Source organism: Neophocaena asiaeorientalis, unplaced genomic scaffold, assembly GCF_003031525.2.
Source record: "Neophocaena asiaeorientalis asiaeorientalis breed wild unplaced genomic scaffold, Neophocaena_asiaeorientalis_V1.1 scaffold256, whole genome shotgun sequence".
NCBI lineage: Eukaryota > Metazoa > Chordata > Mammalia > Artiodactyla > Phocoenidae > Neophocaena > Neophocaena asiaeorientalis.
This window is the reverse complement of record NW_020185324.1, coordinates 2,761,283-2,776,892: the sequence shown is the minus strand read 5'-3', so window position 1 is coordinate 2,776,892 and position 15,610 is coordinate 2,761,283. Positions and strand designations below refer to the sequence as shown.

The 15,610-nt window shown below is 41.9% G+C and overlaps 1 protein-coding gene across 1 annotated transcript in view; it reads right to left on the bottom strand.

Moving 5' to 3' along the window:
• Positions 1 to 15,610, bottom strand: part of SMARCA2 (SWI/SNF related BAF chromatin remodeling complex subunit ATPase 2) — a 173,887-nt gene that overhangs the window by 143,415 nt on the left and 14,862 nt on the right. Inside the window, exons 3-5 of the mRNA XM_024734212.1 lie at positions 13,499 to 13,628; positions 7,112 to 7,501; positions 1 to 73 (exon numbers count right to left, since the gene is read on the bottom strand). The exon at positions 1 to 73 is cut by the window's left edge and continues 246 nt beyond it. Coding sequence (XP_024589980.1) covers positions 1 to 73; positions 7,112 to 7,501; positions 13,499 to 13,628 — 593 coding nt within the window. The remainder of the gene's footprint in view (positions 74 to 7,111; positions 7,502 to 13,498; positions 13,629 to 15,610) is intronic.

The following is a 15,610-nucleotide window of genomic DNA, read 5'->3' as shown; positions in this document are numbered from 1 at the left end:
GAGGGCCGGCCGCTGGGCGCGGGCACCGGCAGCTTCTGTGGGGGGCTCGGGCCGCTCAGCTCCGGCCCCGGGCCTGCGGGACAAGAGCGACATGGGCAGCTCGGGAGGAAAGGCACCCCGTGCCCATACCCGGCATGCCCGCTGCCCCCTGCGAGCCCGGCGATGGGAACAAGTAAAGGCCTCACGAGAAGAAAACAGCAGGGAAGGGAGGAAGATGAGGAAGGCGGGAGGGGAAAGGAAAGGGGAAAAAGAAAGAAAAAAGAAAAAAATAAAGACAAGAAGCTGGCATCTATCCCAAAGGGAAATGGCCCAAAAATGACTCTTAGGTAATAAACTGATTAAGGAATGGACAGCCAGCTTCTAGTGTAGGTCTACAGCGGGATTTTAAAAATAATTCCAGGTGCATTCAGGGTTCTGAAAAAGCAAGGGAATCACCCACCAGTCGGATGCAATTTGGGTGTGGTCCCAAAATCACGTTTCGCAAACTACACCACAAGCCCCCTCCATCCCAGCGTGGAAGAGCCCTGCTGTTAGAACCCATGCTTTACAAGTACAGGCAGCAGCTCGCCAGTCCTCTGACGTGAACTAAAAGGGGCACACATTTTCCCTAAATGACCTATAAACTGTATTTCAGGCTTCATCAGTGCATCTAGGGAACTTTAATTTTTTACTACATATTAGAAAATATTTCTGAAAACATTCAGTGCAGGGGGAGAAAGGAATCTGCTCATTCCACCTAAGAAAACTTAGCAAATATTAAGATTCAAGAGAGCATTTTTCTCATGTTATCAGAATAAAGGGATACGCAATCATTAAGCTTATCAAAATGCACTTAAGTTAATTTAAAGCAATTTCCCACATTAAACTTCAGGAGTTTAAATTGATTGCTAGGTCTGGACCTAAAATAAGTGTTCCATCTCTCCTCTTAGGTGAATTTTTACTTACTTCAAAGTTATAAATAAAATTAGTGATGCTACCAGAGGGGTTAGTAAAAAAAAAAAAAAAAAAAAAAAATCTCAGTAAGCAGATGTTAAAACCTCTCATGGGCATTCTTCCAAGTGTTTTCTATATCTTTCCAGAGAAATATTAAAATTATTAAATGGTAACAAAGCTAATCATCTCTATACTTCAGAGCGACTTAATAATTAACCATACAAAGACATACATTATGAAAAAGTAGACACATTTATTCAATTTCCAGCAAACACCAGTTAGAAGTGGGCTTAAATGACAATGCCAGGATAGCAAACATTCTGACAGGAGGAATTGGAAGAGTTAGAAGAAAGTGCTTCTACAGCGTGTGTGAGTGTGAGTGTATGTGTCTGTGAGCATGTGTGTGTGTGGTGCTGTTGGTCTTTTGTTCACTTCCTTCTGAAATTAGGTAAAACTTTCCCAAAGACCTAGGGCTAGTTAAGACTTCTTGAGGTAATCTGTAGCCCTTGTTCTAGCACTGATGAAAAGTTCTGGAGGCAAAAATGCATTTCTGTTTTTTTTTTGTTTTAGGCACTGTAGATATACTATTATAATAAAGAGATTCTTTTCAGCTAAGTACATTCTGATTTTTTTTCTGAATGGGAGGTCTTTTACATAATGCATAGCTTTTCATAATATTTCAGATTTAGTTTCTTTCATCCATATGTAAGAAACCAATTTCTAAACATTAAATCTTAAGGTTGTTAAGCATTGGAATAGATATGGAGGGACATTTTTTATTATATTTTCCCTCGAGGCCTTTAAAACAGGGTAGATATTTTTTATCTGGGATGCTTGAGCCAAAAGAGAGGAGATAGAGATTTCTAACAATTACTTTAATTATCTGTGATTCTATGAACTTCCCTAATAAGCTCAAGAAACTGGTAGTTAAAAATATTGGAAGAATTTGTATGAGCACACCAAATAATAGATTTAATACACTGAAGCCCTTAAAAAAAAGAAAATCCGGGTGTTACTGAGAAGATTAATATCATACTAATTACCCTAAATTCAGTTCTCAAAGTGTTTTTCCTCCTTTCAAAGTTTAAATAAGTCATCAATAAAAGCCATACCAGTGCAACAGTGCACACATTTCACTTACTCTGGGCGTTTTCTTCTTCAGCATTATGGCTTGTAAATACTTATGTAGAAGTTGTGCCAACTCCTCGAGGTATATTCAAGTCATTGCTTTTAAAACCATACGATCAAAGGGACGTATCCAGAGCACGTCTGCTATCCCTGGTTCCACATCTAGCCGTTTTCAGCCCCTGACTGTGGACTAGATCTGATGCGTACACACAGCTAGGCTTCTTTAATCCATTAATACAGAGACATCCTTATGTGGTTGAAGGACCCTTAAAATTGAGAAGCCAGAGAGACCCAAACGTGGACTTGGATACTCAAATCTCCAATTCCAAAAGGACTACAACTCCAAAAGATACAAGGTTCGCCTTGTGTCTTTCCAAAATAACTGGTAAGTTTCACCTAGGGGCTGTGTGAGCCTCAGCAAGTTACTTAGCCCCTGGTGCTTCAGTCTCCTCGTCAGTAGAACGGGGATAATAACAGTACAGTACTCACCTCACAGGGTGGTAGTGAGGATTCAATGAGACAATGTGGCTACGTGCCCAGCCCTCAGCTCTGGTCATATTTAAAGCCACCGAGGACACCAAGGTAGAGAAGCCTAGTTTAATCACTCAGCTTTTCAGAAAAGCTCCACAGCAAAAGAAAGGCTTTCAAGGAAATTTGGTACTGTGTTAGCCAGCAAATTTGGAAGTGCACTCTTCTAGAGCAAACTTCAAAATGTTTCCACAGTTTAATACAACTCAGCACAAACACTCAGATAAGTCGGCTTGCCATGTGCTTCCTGCTAATCCCCCATCAGTCACAAGCAAACTCCTTTCTAACTAAAAACTGCAAGTTCATTTACTGCCTGGGTCTATTTTATCCTCCCTCCAACAGATTATATAAAAACTTCTCTTTACAGAGACTAGGGGACTGACTGCAGCTTGCTGCAATTAGACATGCCCGGAACACAACTACCTAACCATGAGGTGTTCTGCCTGTCCTTCAGGCAGTTGAGTTGCCTGAATGGATTTTCTCTGTATCAACAGAAAGCATCTCGACAACAGACACTCATGGTCTGCAAAACGATAAGAACTCACGCCCTGATATCTTCAGATGGAGGACAAATTACATTCTTTAGCTTATCTCCTATTCCCTCGCCAATATAAACAAGTTAGGCTGAATTGTCAGAGGTACAAAATGTGTCTGTTTTCCCGTCAGTCCTCACTTCAGAAGTCAAGGTAGGTATACGCCCTGACTCTCCTGAGGGGTGTCCCACTGCAGCTAAGTGCTGGGGGGAGGGATCTTTATTAGATGCCTGAATTTAAGAAACAGGTAAACAAACTTATTAAATTACCTAAGTCTCACATGTACAGAATTTCTGTACAGAGTTCCCACTTTACCCTCTGCACAGAAGGATGTTTATGCAAATAAGTCTGTGTATTAGACAAGGATTTAAGTGGTTTCCAGAGGTTGAAAAAAATAAATGTAATAATGATGCTTACATGAAGCATACGAAGAAATTTTAGATTACTGAAAAAAGGAGAGGGGGAAGCAGGAGAGGCACCAGCACTGAAAAAAATCACCAATACATCTCTCACTTTCTACCATGAAGGCTTCCCTACCCACCGCAAAAAAACCCAAAACTTTTCAGTTCCTATTTTGAACTCTGCTTTAGTCTCTAAAAAGAAAAAGGGATCAAAATTAAAAGAAAAACGCTGGGTTTGATTTGAGTGAAGCCCATAGCAGGCAAGGACCAGAGTTATTTATTTGTTCAGTGCATACTTCCGCCAGTCACACTGTAATTCCCTGGTGGTGGCACTTGTGAATGATTACTTTGGAGTAGGTTTGAGGCAGGTCACCCCAGCCAAAAAGATGCTCTTCACACATGAATGACACTGGCAAATGGGACAAGAGAAAAGTGGAATCACAGCTACCACCAGTGAAGCTGACATACTTAAATTGATTTTTTCCTGAACTATTAGAAGAGGCATTTATAAGCAATTATATTGCTTTATTTAAGAAAAGGAGGGGGATAAACAATTAATACAAGTAATATTAACTTAAAAAACCTTTTTTTGTGTCTTCCTTGGACTTGTCCGAAATACCCATGCAAAAAAAAAAAAGTGTCCTTGTCAAGTAAGGTCATCATCTCCCTGTGAAATCTGAGATTTGGGGACAAGATGAGCAAGGTAACCTCCCCCTCCCAGTGGCAGGAATGAGTCTGCTCTATTCGAAGAAAGTATCCTCTTTCCTCCTTTATCCATAGCCTCTTTGCCCACTCTGGCACTATCCGCCCAAATATTTTCATTTCTAATGACTGCTGGAAATACAAAAGACACGAGAAGTGAGTAACAATGACAGGACCCTGGCGAGGGAAGATGTACGCATTGGGTAAAAAAAAAAAAAAAAAAAATGGAGCCCTCTTCTCTGGAAATGATCCAGAAAATGCACCCAGGATTGTGTTGGTTAGGATGTGAAGTATTTGTTATATACAAGTGTCCGGCTAACTGAAAATCCATCCTTTAAGTTTTACTACGTCATCTGATCTCACTGTGGTGACTTTGGCTGAAAGGGTTTCTCAAACAAAATCACTTAGCTTGCTGCCTTCTTGAACAATACCCTGGAAACTTTTCCTATTGTGCGTAGGTCATTTTGTTGTTGTTGTTGTTGTTTTTGTTTTTTTTATCAGTACGAGAGCCTCTCACCGTTGTGGCCTCTCCCATTGCGGAGCACAGGCTCCAGACGCGCAGGCTCAGCGGCCATGGCTCATGGGCCTAGCCGCTCCACGGCATGTGGGATCTTCCCAGACCGGGGCACGAACCCGTGTCCCCTGCATCGGCAGGCGGACTCTCAACCACTGCGCCACCAGGGAAGCCCTCGTAGGTCATTTTTAAAAATAACAAGCCTCGCTGAGGTCCATGATGAGGGGATACCCCAGGACAAGCTGCGATGCACGGGGAGGTATGCCTGTGTGACATGGTCCCTCACGATTACCTTTTGGGAGGCGCAGACTTCGCTCCTTCCACCTTAAACTACCAACAATCTGACTATGACCATTCAGCCTCTACTGGGACCTCCTTTAGTTAATGCTCCTCATATACTGAGATGCAGGATATCAAGGTCACCAATGTTGCTGACACCGTGTCTAGAGTATGAATAAAAAGGCTCTCAGAAAGGAGCAGAGATCCTTTTCCTTCCTATGCACAGGAGTGAAATGCCCGCACTTGGTACACAGAGCTTGGGAAAGAGTCTTTCCCTTGTCATGAGCCTATTGGTCACGAAGGAGCCAGGATGGGGAAGGGGATAAGGCCATGGGCTCTCCAGTCAGACTGCTGGCATTGAATCCTGACTCTCCATACCCCAGATGTGCCACACGTGCGAGGTACTTATTACTGAGCGTGGAGTACAAGGTAAGCTAGCAGGCACTCAGTAAGCACAAGCTACACACGTGCATAGACATACACACATTCTTGCTTCTCTCTGGCTGCATTCCTGAGAGCTAGTTTTTACAGTTTAAAGCCTCTGAACACACTTGAGTGTTCAAACTACCGTTTTATGCATGGTTTTCCTGTACAACATTTTCCGTCTCTGATTTTTGGTCCCATGGGGTCCTCCACCCACCAGAGCACTGTGGTGAACACACCGAAACCTAGAGATGCCATGATACTTTCTTGCTCTTTAAAAGAACCATTCCTAAGGCTCCATCTACAATTAACAAGATGCGTGTATCCTTCTAGTAGGCAACCCTTAAGAGTTTCCTCTACCAGAAAAGAAACATTTACAAACTCAGAAGGTAGAATAATAAAAATAATAACAACAATGTGAACTCTTTCCCTTCGTCTAAGTCCCAAAACCTAAGAAGAAGACCGATAACCCAAACTAGTTGCAACGATCAGCTGGCAGGGCCTGCCCAAATGAGAGGGAATCACTCACAGGAAAGGGTGTCAATGACAAGGAAGCACCCTGGAATTCAAATTCCCTAAGATTCAAATTCTCTGGAATTCAAAACTGTGGTAGAATAGAACCATAAACTCTGTGCTTATCTAGTTGCTAACCAAAACCTTCCCAGAGAAAACAACATTCATGCACGATCACCCTAGAGCCCCTTGGAGCTCTGAATTCTATCCGCGGGATCAAGCCAGACCACCAGAAGGTCGTACAAAGGACTACCTCATCTCAACCCATTATATAATGTCATAGCTTCAGATCTGATGCCAGGGCACATGGGAAATAGGCCATGTGGATTCTGTTACTCTCTTTGTTATGAACAAATGTTACCAATGCCTCTACCATGCAGTACCCCTTACAATAATAATAATAATTTTTAAAAAGTTCCCACCTGGGAAAGCTACTTTATACTCTCATGCTAGAAAAGACTCTGCGTCCACTGAGAAACTGGTAAGCAACTTCCTTCCGAGTGGTGAGTATCAGGCACCTGACCCTGTCTCCTTTCCTGACTGCCAGGAAACTCGAGTCACCTTGGAAGCTCAGATGCAGCAGCTCCTGTAGCTCCCCCCCACCCACATTGCCAACCTCCCTGACCTTGATTTCTACTTCCCTTTGTCTCTGATTTTCTACTTGGTAATTCCTTTACCGCAGGTATGCTTCTTTGGAAGCCTCCCCAGATGCTTTTCACAAAAAGGGACAGACGTAAATAAATAAATAAATAAATAAACAGACACGAAATAGCTCAAGGAGAGCAGATTCGAGACGTGCGTGTTGGCAACGGAACACACGGGGTGTAGGGGTTCCTGACCCGGGGTGTGTGTAGACGGGCTTCCGACAAACCTCGCACCGCTTGAAAGAGAATGCGAAATCACGGGGCTTTGTGCTTATAGCCACGGCTTGTGCCCGAGTCTGCAAAGTTTAAGAAGCACTGCTCTAGGACGTAGGCAGAGGAGACCAAGAAGCGTGGCCAACTAAGTGAAGCAAAGACAAGGGAACCGGGGAGGTGCAACAGAAGGCTACGTCAGCCCTGAGCTGATACCACCAGCCCAGCACTTCTGTGCAGTTAGCAGTCCTTCCCGTCCGAGTTGGACCATCACGTTACTCATTCGTTTGCCTATGAACCTACCAGATGGCCTGCTGTAGTTGACAAGGGCCTGCTGCTGCGGCGGCGGCGGGGGCTGCGGCTGCGGTGGCGGCTGCGGCTGAGGCGCCGCCTGCTGCTGCTGCATGCCCGGCAACGTCCTTTTCCCCTGGACCGCGAGCTGCAGCGTTTCCGGGAGGGGCTGGCCCCGGGCCAGCATTTTGTAAGCTAAAATCTGAGCTCGCAGCTGATGCAGCTGGACGGGACTGAAAGGCGAGGGCCCCCTGTTGGGCTGGCTCATCGCCTGCGGGTCGCCTGGGATGAGGGTCCCTGGCTGGCTTGGTGGCATCTGCGGTGCGGTTGGGCCACTTCCCGATATAGGGCTGGAGACGTGCTCGGGGGCTCCCAGCGGAGACGGGTGCGGCGACATGTAGCCTAGAATGAAACACAAAAGGAGAGGACACAGGCTGCCCCCCCCCCAGACCCTGAAGGAGAAGCATTCCCGAACGTTTTGATAATTTTCTAGAACAGCACTGATGGACAGACATCGAAAGCATAGGTAACTTAATAATTATGGGCTTTTATATAACTTAAAACTTATATATATCAAATGTATGCATAATTTAAAGAAACAGGCAAAAGTAATTTTAATAATATATAATTTAAATCGACATACCCCAAATATTATCATTTCAAAGTATAACAATTATTAAAGAGAGATTTTATGTTCTTTTCTTCCTATTCAGTTACGACGCTGTCTCCACTGGGACTAACCACATCTCAAGTGACGGACAGCCATATGTGTCCTAGAAAGTAAACTGGTAGTGGCTGTCGTACACCTAAAGGAAGGGCACCGGGGACAGTGTTATACGTTAAAAGTAGCCCGACCTGGAGAACAGAACGTGAAGGTGGCTGCTCTGTGGCGGTGGGGAGTGAGTCTCTCATGGGGATATTACTTGGTTTATTATAATGCACTTTATGAATAATTTGCCATGATTGAGGGCCTCCGCTGTTGTAGGCACTAAGTAAGGCACTGTACATACTATGTTAGCTGAGTCCTCCCTGGAAACCGAGACTGATGAAGGACTGAGTGGAGCTGATTTATCTGGAAGGCACAGGGGCACTGGCAGGGGTGCGGAAAGGTGCTACGTGGAAGGGACGGCAGCCAGTAATGGGTGCATGATTAAGCCAGTTGCTGTAGTGGGTACCTGAAGATTAATCTCATGCACAAGTTCTGGGATAAAAGGCACATAACTTGCCTCCAAATTATCCCAGGGAAGGAGCTGGGGTATTTACACTCCATCACTGGTCACTGGTTATGACTCTGGGGATCATTAGTCCCCGGGGACTTTGCCATGTGTGAGTAAGGCGGACTCAAGTAGACTGAAGGTGAGATGGTAGACTGGCCAGTGGATATAAGGCTGGTGGGAGCACAGAAATGGTAAGAAGAATTAGAGGGAAGTGAGTGGAGTATACATGTTTTCTACAGTCCTCACCACATCCCCAGAGGATAGGTACTGTCACCTCGTTTTTTAAAATGAGGAAAGGGAAGCTCAGCGAGTTAGCGAGTTACCCCAGGTCACACAATCAGATCTTGGTAGCTCCAAGATTTAAACCAAGGTTTGTCTGAATCCAAGGCATATGCTCTTTCCATGGTCTAATATTAATTTGGTTTTATAAAAATAAATTAAAGGCTTGAAAGTTTCAAACATCTTCTAGAACCCTTTACGATACAATATAAAAATGAGAGTAATCTGCTTCGGTTACAAGAGATCTAAATGGGAAAGTTAAGAAGACTTTACTTAAGAAAGAAAAGTCAAAATGCACAAAAATTTCAAGGAACTTATTTCAAGAGATGAACTGTACAGCCTGGACAGAGAATGCCTAGAAAAACACACGACTGAGCATTGCTGAAGGGAAATCCAAGGGGAAGGAGAGGACAGAGTGGCCTACTGTAGTCCAAAAGGTTATCTTCAATTCAAACTGAGTGTGATTCATCAACTCAGAGGTGTCCTAAGACGCAAGTAAAACATTAGATTAAAGGGCTTTGCCTTTAATAAATGCCCCTGCATCACACTTATTTTAAAGGTCATCACATGGGTGTTTATTAGGCAGCGGCTGTGTGTTCGAACCCTTGTCAAATCTGAGCCAAGACAGCTCTATGCATCTATGTGGAATCACAGCGGCCCAGGAATATCTGACCCACATTGCCTGGGGACTCATCATCATCATCCACAAGACTAGAGAAAATAAAGGATACAGTTACTTTTACCTCAAACTGCCATTTGGAGAGGGAAACAAATTTAGCCTGATCCTCTAAGACAAGAGTAGGTTTTGTTCTATCAATTGGTGAATTGTAGAACTCCATTCAGAGTAATCCTGCCCTGAAGAGAAATGGAAAAACTGCTAACTCACTCCCCAAATCCCTACTCTACAAGCGAGCACAAAAATCACGCAGCCATTAGGATTCTAGTTGGTCATAAAAGTTAGCCAAGAAAATGCCCGTGAAATCAGCTTGCAAGACAAGCAGAAATTTAAATTCCAGGATGTTGTTATTTATAATATCGATAACATACACTTAACTTCATCATTAACATTCTTCCTTCTTAATGAGGTTAACATTCACCTCCTATTAGTAATGCTGGTGCAAAATGGTAGTTTGTTCATTAGGAAAGCACCTTCCTAACACCTTTTTGACCAACCCCGCATCTACCACTGGAGGAAAAACTTCCTACTATAGTTACTGACATTTTCATGGTAGAAGGGATACAACCAGGTGTTAAAATGGGTCATGTCCCCTGCCTCCTAGTCCATCCTCCTTCCCGAGGGCATCATCAATTATAGTTTACCCATGATAAGTCACAGGATGCCTAATACAACAGACCAAAACATTAGACGATCCAATCTAAAGGCAACTGTGCAACGCTGTTCATCAAATCTGCTCTTTTCAGCTATGAACTCCTGGCAAGGCAAAGTTACGAAGATGAGACAGTTACATTAAGTACAGTAGTTCATTTTACCTCACATTTGCTAAGAAACTAAGAGTGGAATAAAAATCATTTTCCAGAATTAATCAATACAACAAAATTCTCCCTCAAGTGTGGAAAGAAGAAGAAACTGGGGGTGGGAAAATTTGTTGCCTAGAATTTATAGGGGATGTTAATAGAATCATTCTATCACAGTATGACATTAAAAATGTGACAGTGTTTCAGCTAAAGTGAGAGAGATTTCTTTTTTTTAATGACATGACTTGCATTCCATAAAACTTCAGGAAAATCAGAATCTAAATGATACAACATAATATATTTTCATAATTATCTTCAGTTGAGAAAACGGTGAAGAAATTACCTGAGAGTGAAATACCTTTGTCTGCAGGATGATGGTGCTGATGCAGAATCTGCTCTTTTTTGAAATCTGGTTCGATTTGCTCATTTAAAAAAAAAGTAGTCAAAAACTGGCAGTTTTCCTTCCCTCATCTTCAAGGGCCATTATCTCCCTAGGTGCACCTTGCCTCAGAGAGAGGCAATCACCTCTCTCCTTTTAATAAACTTGAATTTTTAAGTGCCAATTTTATATGAATTTTCTCTTCACACACACACATACAAACATTAAATATTATATACTTGCCTTTAAAGGCTTTTTCTAGCCAATGGACTAAAAATAAACAACGTTATCATTGGGACCATAAGGTACACAATTCAGTATTTATTGAAGGAAATGGTTTTGCGTCTCAACCAATACCTTAAAATAACCTAATAGGTTGCTAGGTAGTTAAAGCGGGCAGTCTTCCGATCAATACCACACCTCTCTGTACCTGTGTGTTTATAAATGGCTTCCTACGACGGGGTTTTTAAAGATATATGCTATTATGGAGTCTGAATTCTTTTTAGATAATTATATAGACTGAGACTGCATTATACCAATACTACTTTATTCAAAGACATATTTTAAATCACTAATTCCCCAGCTTACAAGGCACTTTACTATTACAGCAAAAAATATTCCGTGCTAGTTCTGATTCCATCTAACTTAATGCAGACTTCTGCATTCCAAAGTAATTATAACTTACAGAAATTATATAAAAATTAAGATCTGTTGAAAAGTATTCACTTTTGAATACATAAATTCACTTCTCTACCTACTTGAACAAAATTTACTCAATTTCCAATTATGTGCTAGACATTGTGCCAAGTATTGGAGATTCCAGGAAAAAAATCATCATTCTAGAAGTTGAAGAAAGGAACTGAGCTATGAAAGAAATTTTAAAGATACATAAAAGTAAAAATGCTCACTTATAATTCACGCATTTCAAGTGTTTTCCTTTGGAGTCTTCCTAGGGCCCCACTACTAGAGGTACTGCAAAGCTGGGAGCAGACAGTGCCACCACTAGCTCTGAGAATCACTGAATATAACTCATCTATACCTCCCAGGTATTAAAATGAGATCTACATTAGCTCTGTGAACACACCTGGCTCTTTAGAATTTAAATGATAAACCTGGAAGTGTCGTCTCAATTCGTTCTTAACACTGAATGGGTCAAATTCTTTTCTTCCTGTACCTAAAGAAGTCCCAATGATTCAGCCTGCTTTTCTAACATGGTCAAGATTTTACAAGTCATTTGCAAAACTTACGCCTGCCTGCCATCAAAATTCATATCAAGAGTCCAGGATCTTCAAAAACCTGCCCGAATATTAGTAAAGATGCACTCCTATGCCTCCATGACTTGCTTTTATATAAATATATATATGTATTTAAAAGCAAATACATTTCTCTAAACCCTCACAGTCAAAAATCTTCCCTTGGGTTGATGGATGTCTGATCATGGATGGAGAAAAAAACTCACATACATTAAATTACAAAAAAGTATATACAACAACACATAAAGCATACACTTTGAATTAGAATATCAGCACATTAATTAGTGCTGGATTAGTCATGCCCTTGGCATGCTGAAATGTCCATATAATGATTCTGAAAAGAGGTTACATTGCATCCAAAAGACTTTGAGGTATCTTTATTATTCTATTTATTTATTTGGCTGCATTGGGTCTCCGTTGCCGCTCGCGGGCTTTGTCTAGTTGTGGCGAGCGGGAGCTACTCTTCATTGCGGTACGCGGGCTTCTCATTGCAGTGGCTTCTCTTGGTGCGGAGCATGGGCTCTAGGCGTGTGGGCTCATTAGTCGTGGCTCGCGGCCTCAGTAGTTGTGGCTCACGGGCTCTAGAGTGCAGGCTCAGTAGTTGTGGCGCACGGGCTTAGCTGCTCCGTGGCATGTGGGATCCTCTAGGACCAGAGCTCAAACCCGTGTCCCCTGCATTGGCAGGCGGATTCTTAACCACTGCACCACCAGGGAAGCCCCTGAGACATCTTTATTATGTCTTCAATAATGAGGAGAAAAGGCACCCAAAAGAAGAGAAATCTACCATACATTGATTTGGCCATTATTGTGGGTTGAACTGTGTCCTCTACAAAGAAATGTTGAAACCCTAACCCCTGGTACCTGTGAATGTGACCTTATTTGGAAATAGGATCTTTGCAGATGTAATCAAGTGAAGATGAGGTCACACTGGATTAGGGTAGACTCTAATCCAATGACTGGTGCCCTTATAGGAAGAGGGAACTCGGGACACACACACAGACACACAGGCAAAATGTCATGTGGAGAGCAAGACGGAGATTGGAATGACAGATCTACTAGCCAAGGAATGTCAAATATTGCTGGCAACCACCAGAAGCTAGAAAGAGGCAAAGAAGGATTCTTCCTTAAAAACTTCAGAGAGATCACAGCCCTGCTAATACCTTGATTTCAGATTTCTGGCCCCTGGAACTTTGAGAGAATACATTTCTATTGTTTTAAGCTACCCAGCTTGTGGTAATTTGTTACAGCAGCCCTAAGAGACTAAGAGAGCCACCCACCAGCAATGACAGGTTATTCCACTGCCAGAAAAAGCCACCTTACAAAGTAGGAGTGTACAATTCAAGGGACACGGGTGGCTCATCTTACCTTCAGATCTATGCTGTTATTGGGAGGCAGACCTGGAGTCTCCTTCTGGCCCTGTCACTTACCGGATGTGCAAACTTAAGAAAACAAAGTAAATTCTCAGAGCTTTAGCCTCTCCATCTATAAAACTGGGGTAATATAATTTATCTCACAAGTTCAGGGTAAAGATTCTGCATGAAGTACACAAAGCACTTTGCAGAGTGATTGGACACACGGTGGCCAGTAAAACGACTAGGATTTTGCAAAGAAAATTGCCCACATCAACCATAAAGTTGTGTTGGTGGGGATAAGGGGAGATTTCTACAGGGAAAAGAAACCGGCTGGATTCCATCCTCCTTAAACACATTCTCTGGAAGTCATAATTAAAATAACCAATAGGAAAGATGAAAGACTGTGGTACAGAGCCAAAATCAGGTATGTAGCAGACACAAACCTTGGCTGTGTTGGTCCATCGGACTCTGGGGAGGGCCCATTCCTGGGTGAGGAGGTCGCATAGCGGTGCCCTTCATGGATCCACAATGGATATCTTCCACAACCCCCTTGTCGTGCATACCATCAATGGGCTGAAACATTTACAGAATATCAGTCAGACGTCTCTTTAAGGCATAATATTTCTATCTGGTGTTTTAAGACCCCTTCCTAAAAAGTCTTCAAAATTGTGGCGCAATCATCTATTACCCATATGATAGTCATATATTTTGACATTTATTTTACATATATTACTATTTACATAGATTTCATAGATGGGACAAAAAATAAAATAAAAAAGACTACACCAATAGGATCAGCAAAACTACCTGTGAAGTCAAAAGTTAAGGCTTTAAACAGTTGAAATGCTTTTGGTCATGTCAAAACCTGCAAAATAAAAATGAAGTTCTGTTCACAAGGTAGACAAATGTAAACTATTCTTCCATACTCTCTTACGTAAGTCCTGAAACCTGCCATAGGTTGAAGCTAGTCCAAAGTCTGAATGAAGGAAGGAAGACTCTTTGAAACGCCTGTGATGATCTATTTTTTGGTAGCTTTTTTTCATCAGAGGGGAAGGAACCATGGAAAGTTTAAAAGTTGAAAGCAGAAAGTTCCAAGGCAGTTGGGAAAAGAGGGACAGATAGGGTAGAGCGATAAATGGGGGTAAATACTGAACGGGAAAGAGGGTGAAACAGATGAAGCTATACTACAGAGGGAGGAAGACAGAAAAAGGTTAACGGCAGAGTTTGGAAAAAAATAAAGAACACAGGGGCTGGAAACAGGACTTGAGGCCTTGTACACAACAGACACAACACAATAAATAGCCATTGAATTGACACTAATCCAATCCAGAATTGGGCAATGGAGCATGTGTTTGAGAAAGGAAAAGTCTATTCCTCCCCAAACTGGAATAGCAATTTTCAAAACAGCCTGAAAGGAATATTTCCAGGAGTTTATAGAAACCAAATGACTTCAAGCAAGAAAGTATGAGTGTTTGCAGTTTTGGAGAAAGGAAAGTTAATTTCTGCAGAGTCAAAAGCATGCACTTGAAAAGAAGAGAAATTTACCATAAAGAGGATGTTCAGAAGAAAAATGGGAAGAATTTGGTATAAAGAGTGTCTCTGAGTCTGTTAAATAGTAATAATAGAGAGGAAATCAAAGCAACACAGCAGATGTATTTAGGCCACTTGTTTATTTATTTCCAGTAATGTTGAAAAGCAAAAAGCTGAAGCTCAGAGGGAGACGGAGGAGAAAGACAAGGAATAAAGCTGCCTATAAAAAGATTCTCAGAAAGTGAAGGCATCTGGTCAGCAGGTGTGAACTCCAGGCACTTCACCATGTCCTCACCCAGGGAATTATCTGAGGGACTGCGGGCTGAGGAAAAGCAGGATGAGAAAATGCAAAACTTGCAGAATGAGAGCAAAACAAAACAAAAAAGAGCATTGATGGGGGCAGAGAATAGGAGAAAATGTGACAAAGATGCTAGATAACGGAACAGAAGGGATCAGAAGATACACTTATACATAAAAACAACCCCGGGGCAAAAACATAACATTAGCCCAATACACTCATGCATACGTTTAACTTTTAAATGCTTAACAGTAATAGGGGTGAGCTAAATATTTTCTTTCAAATCTTTCATTTTGGAGGTGAAACATCCTTAAACCCTTCTGAAATTATTTAACCCGCTTGGACTAAGGTTAACAAGTGACAGATCCGGTCTATAATATACCTCCCAAATTAATATGAACATAAGATGATTTAATGACTTCGATATGTCTATATGTTCAATATGTCTCCTAAAGAATGTGATATGGAAAATGAGTAACTTTATTTCTCTACATACCTGACAAGCTAAAAATGTGTTTAAAAGAAATGAAAAAAGCAGGGAGTGAACTTGGGGATATTATAGGGCTATCCATGATATGTTGATCAATGAAAAAGACGTTGTTTCAGAGTAATTAACAGTGATGATACGATGCTATTATGGTAAAAGGGAACATTTTTTAAAATCATACCTGAATATGCATACCTGTGCTTAGATGGTATTTTTACTGAAGATGGAGAAAAGTAAGGT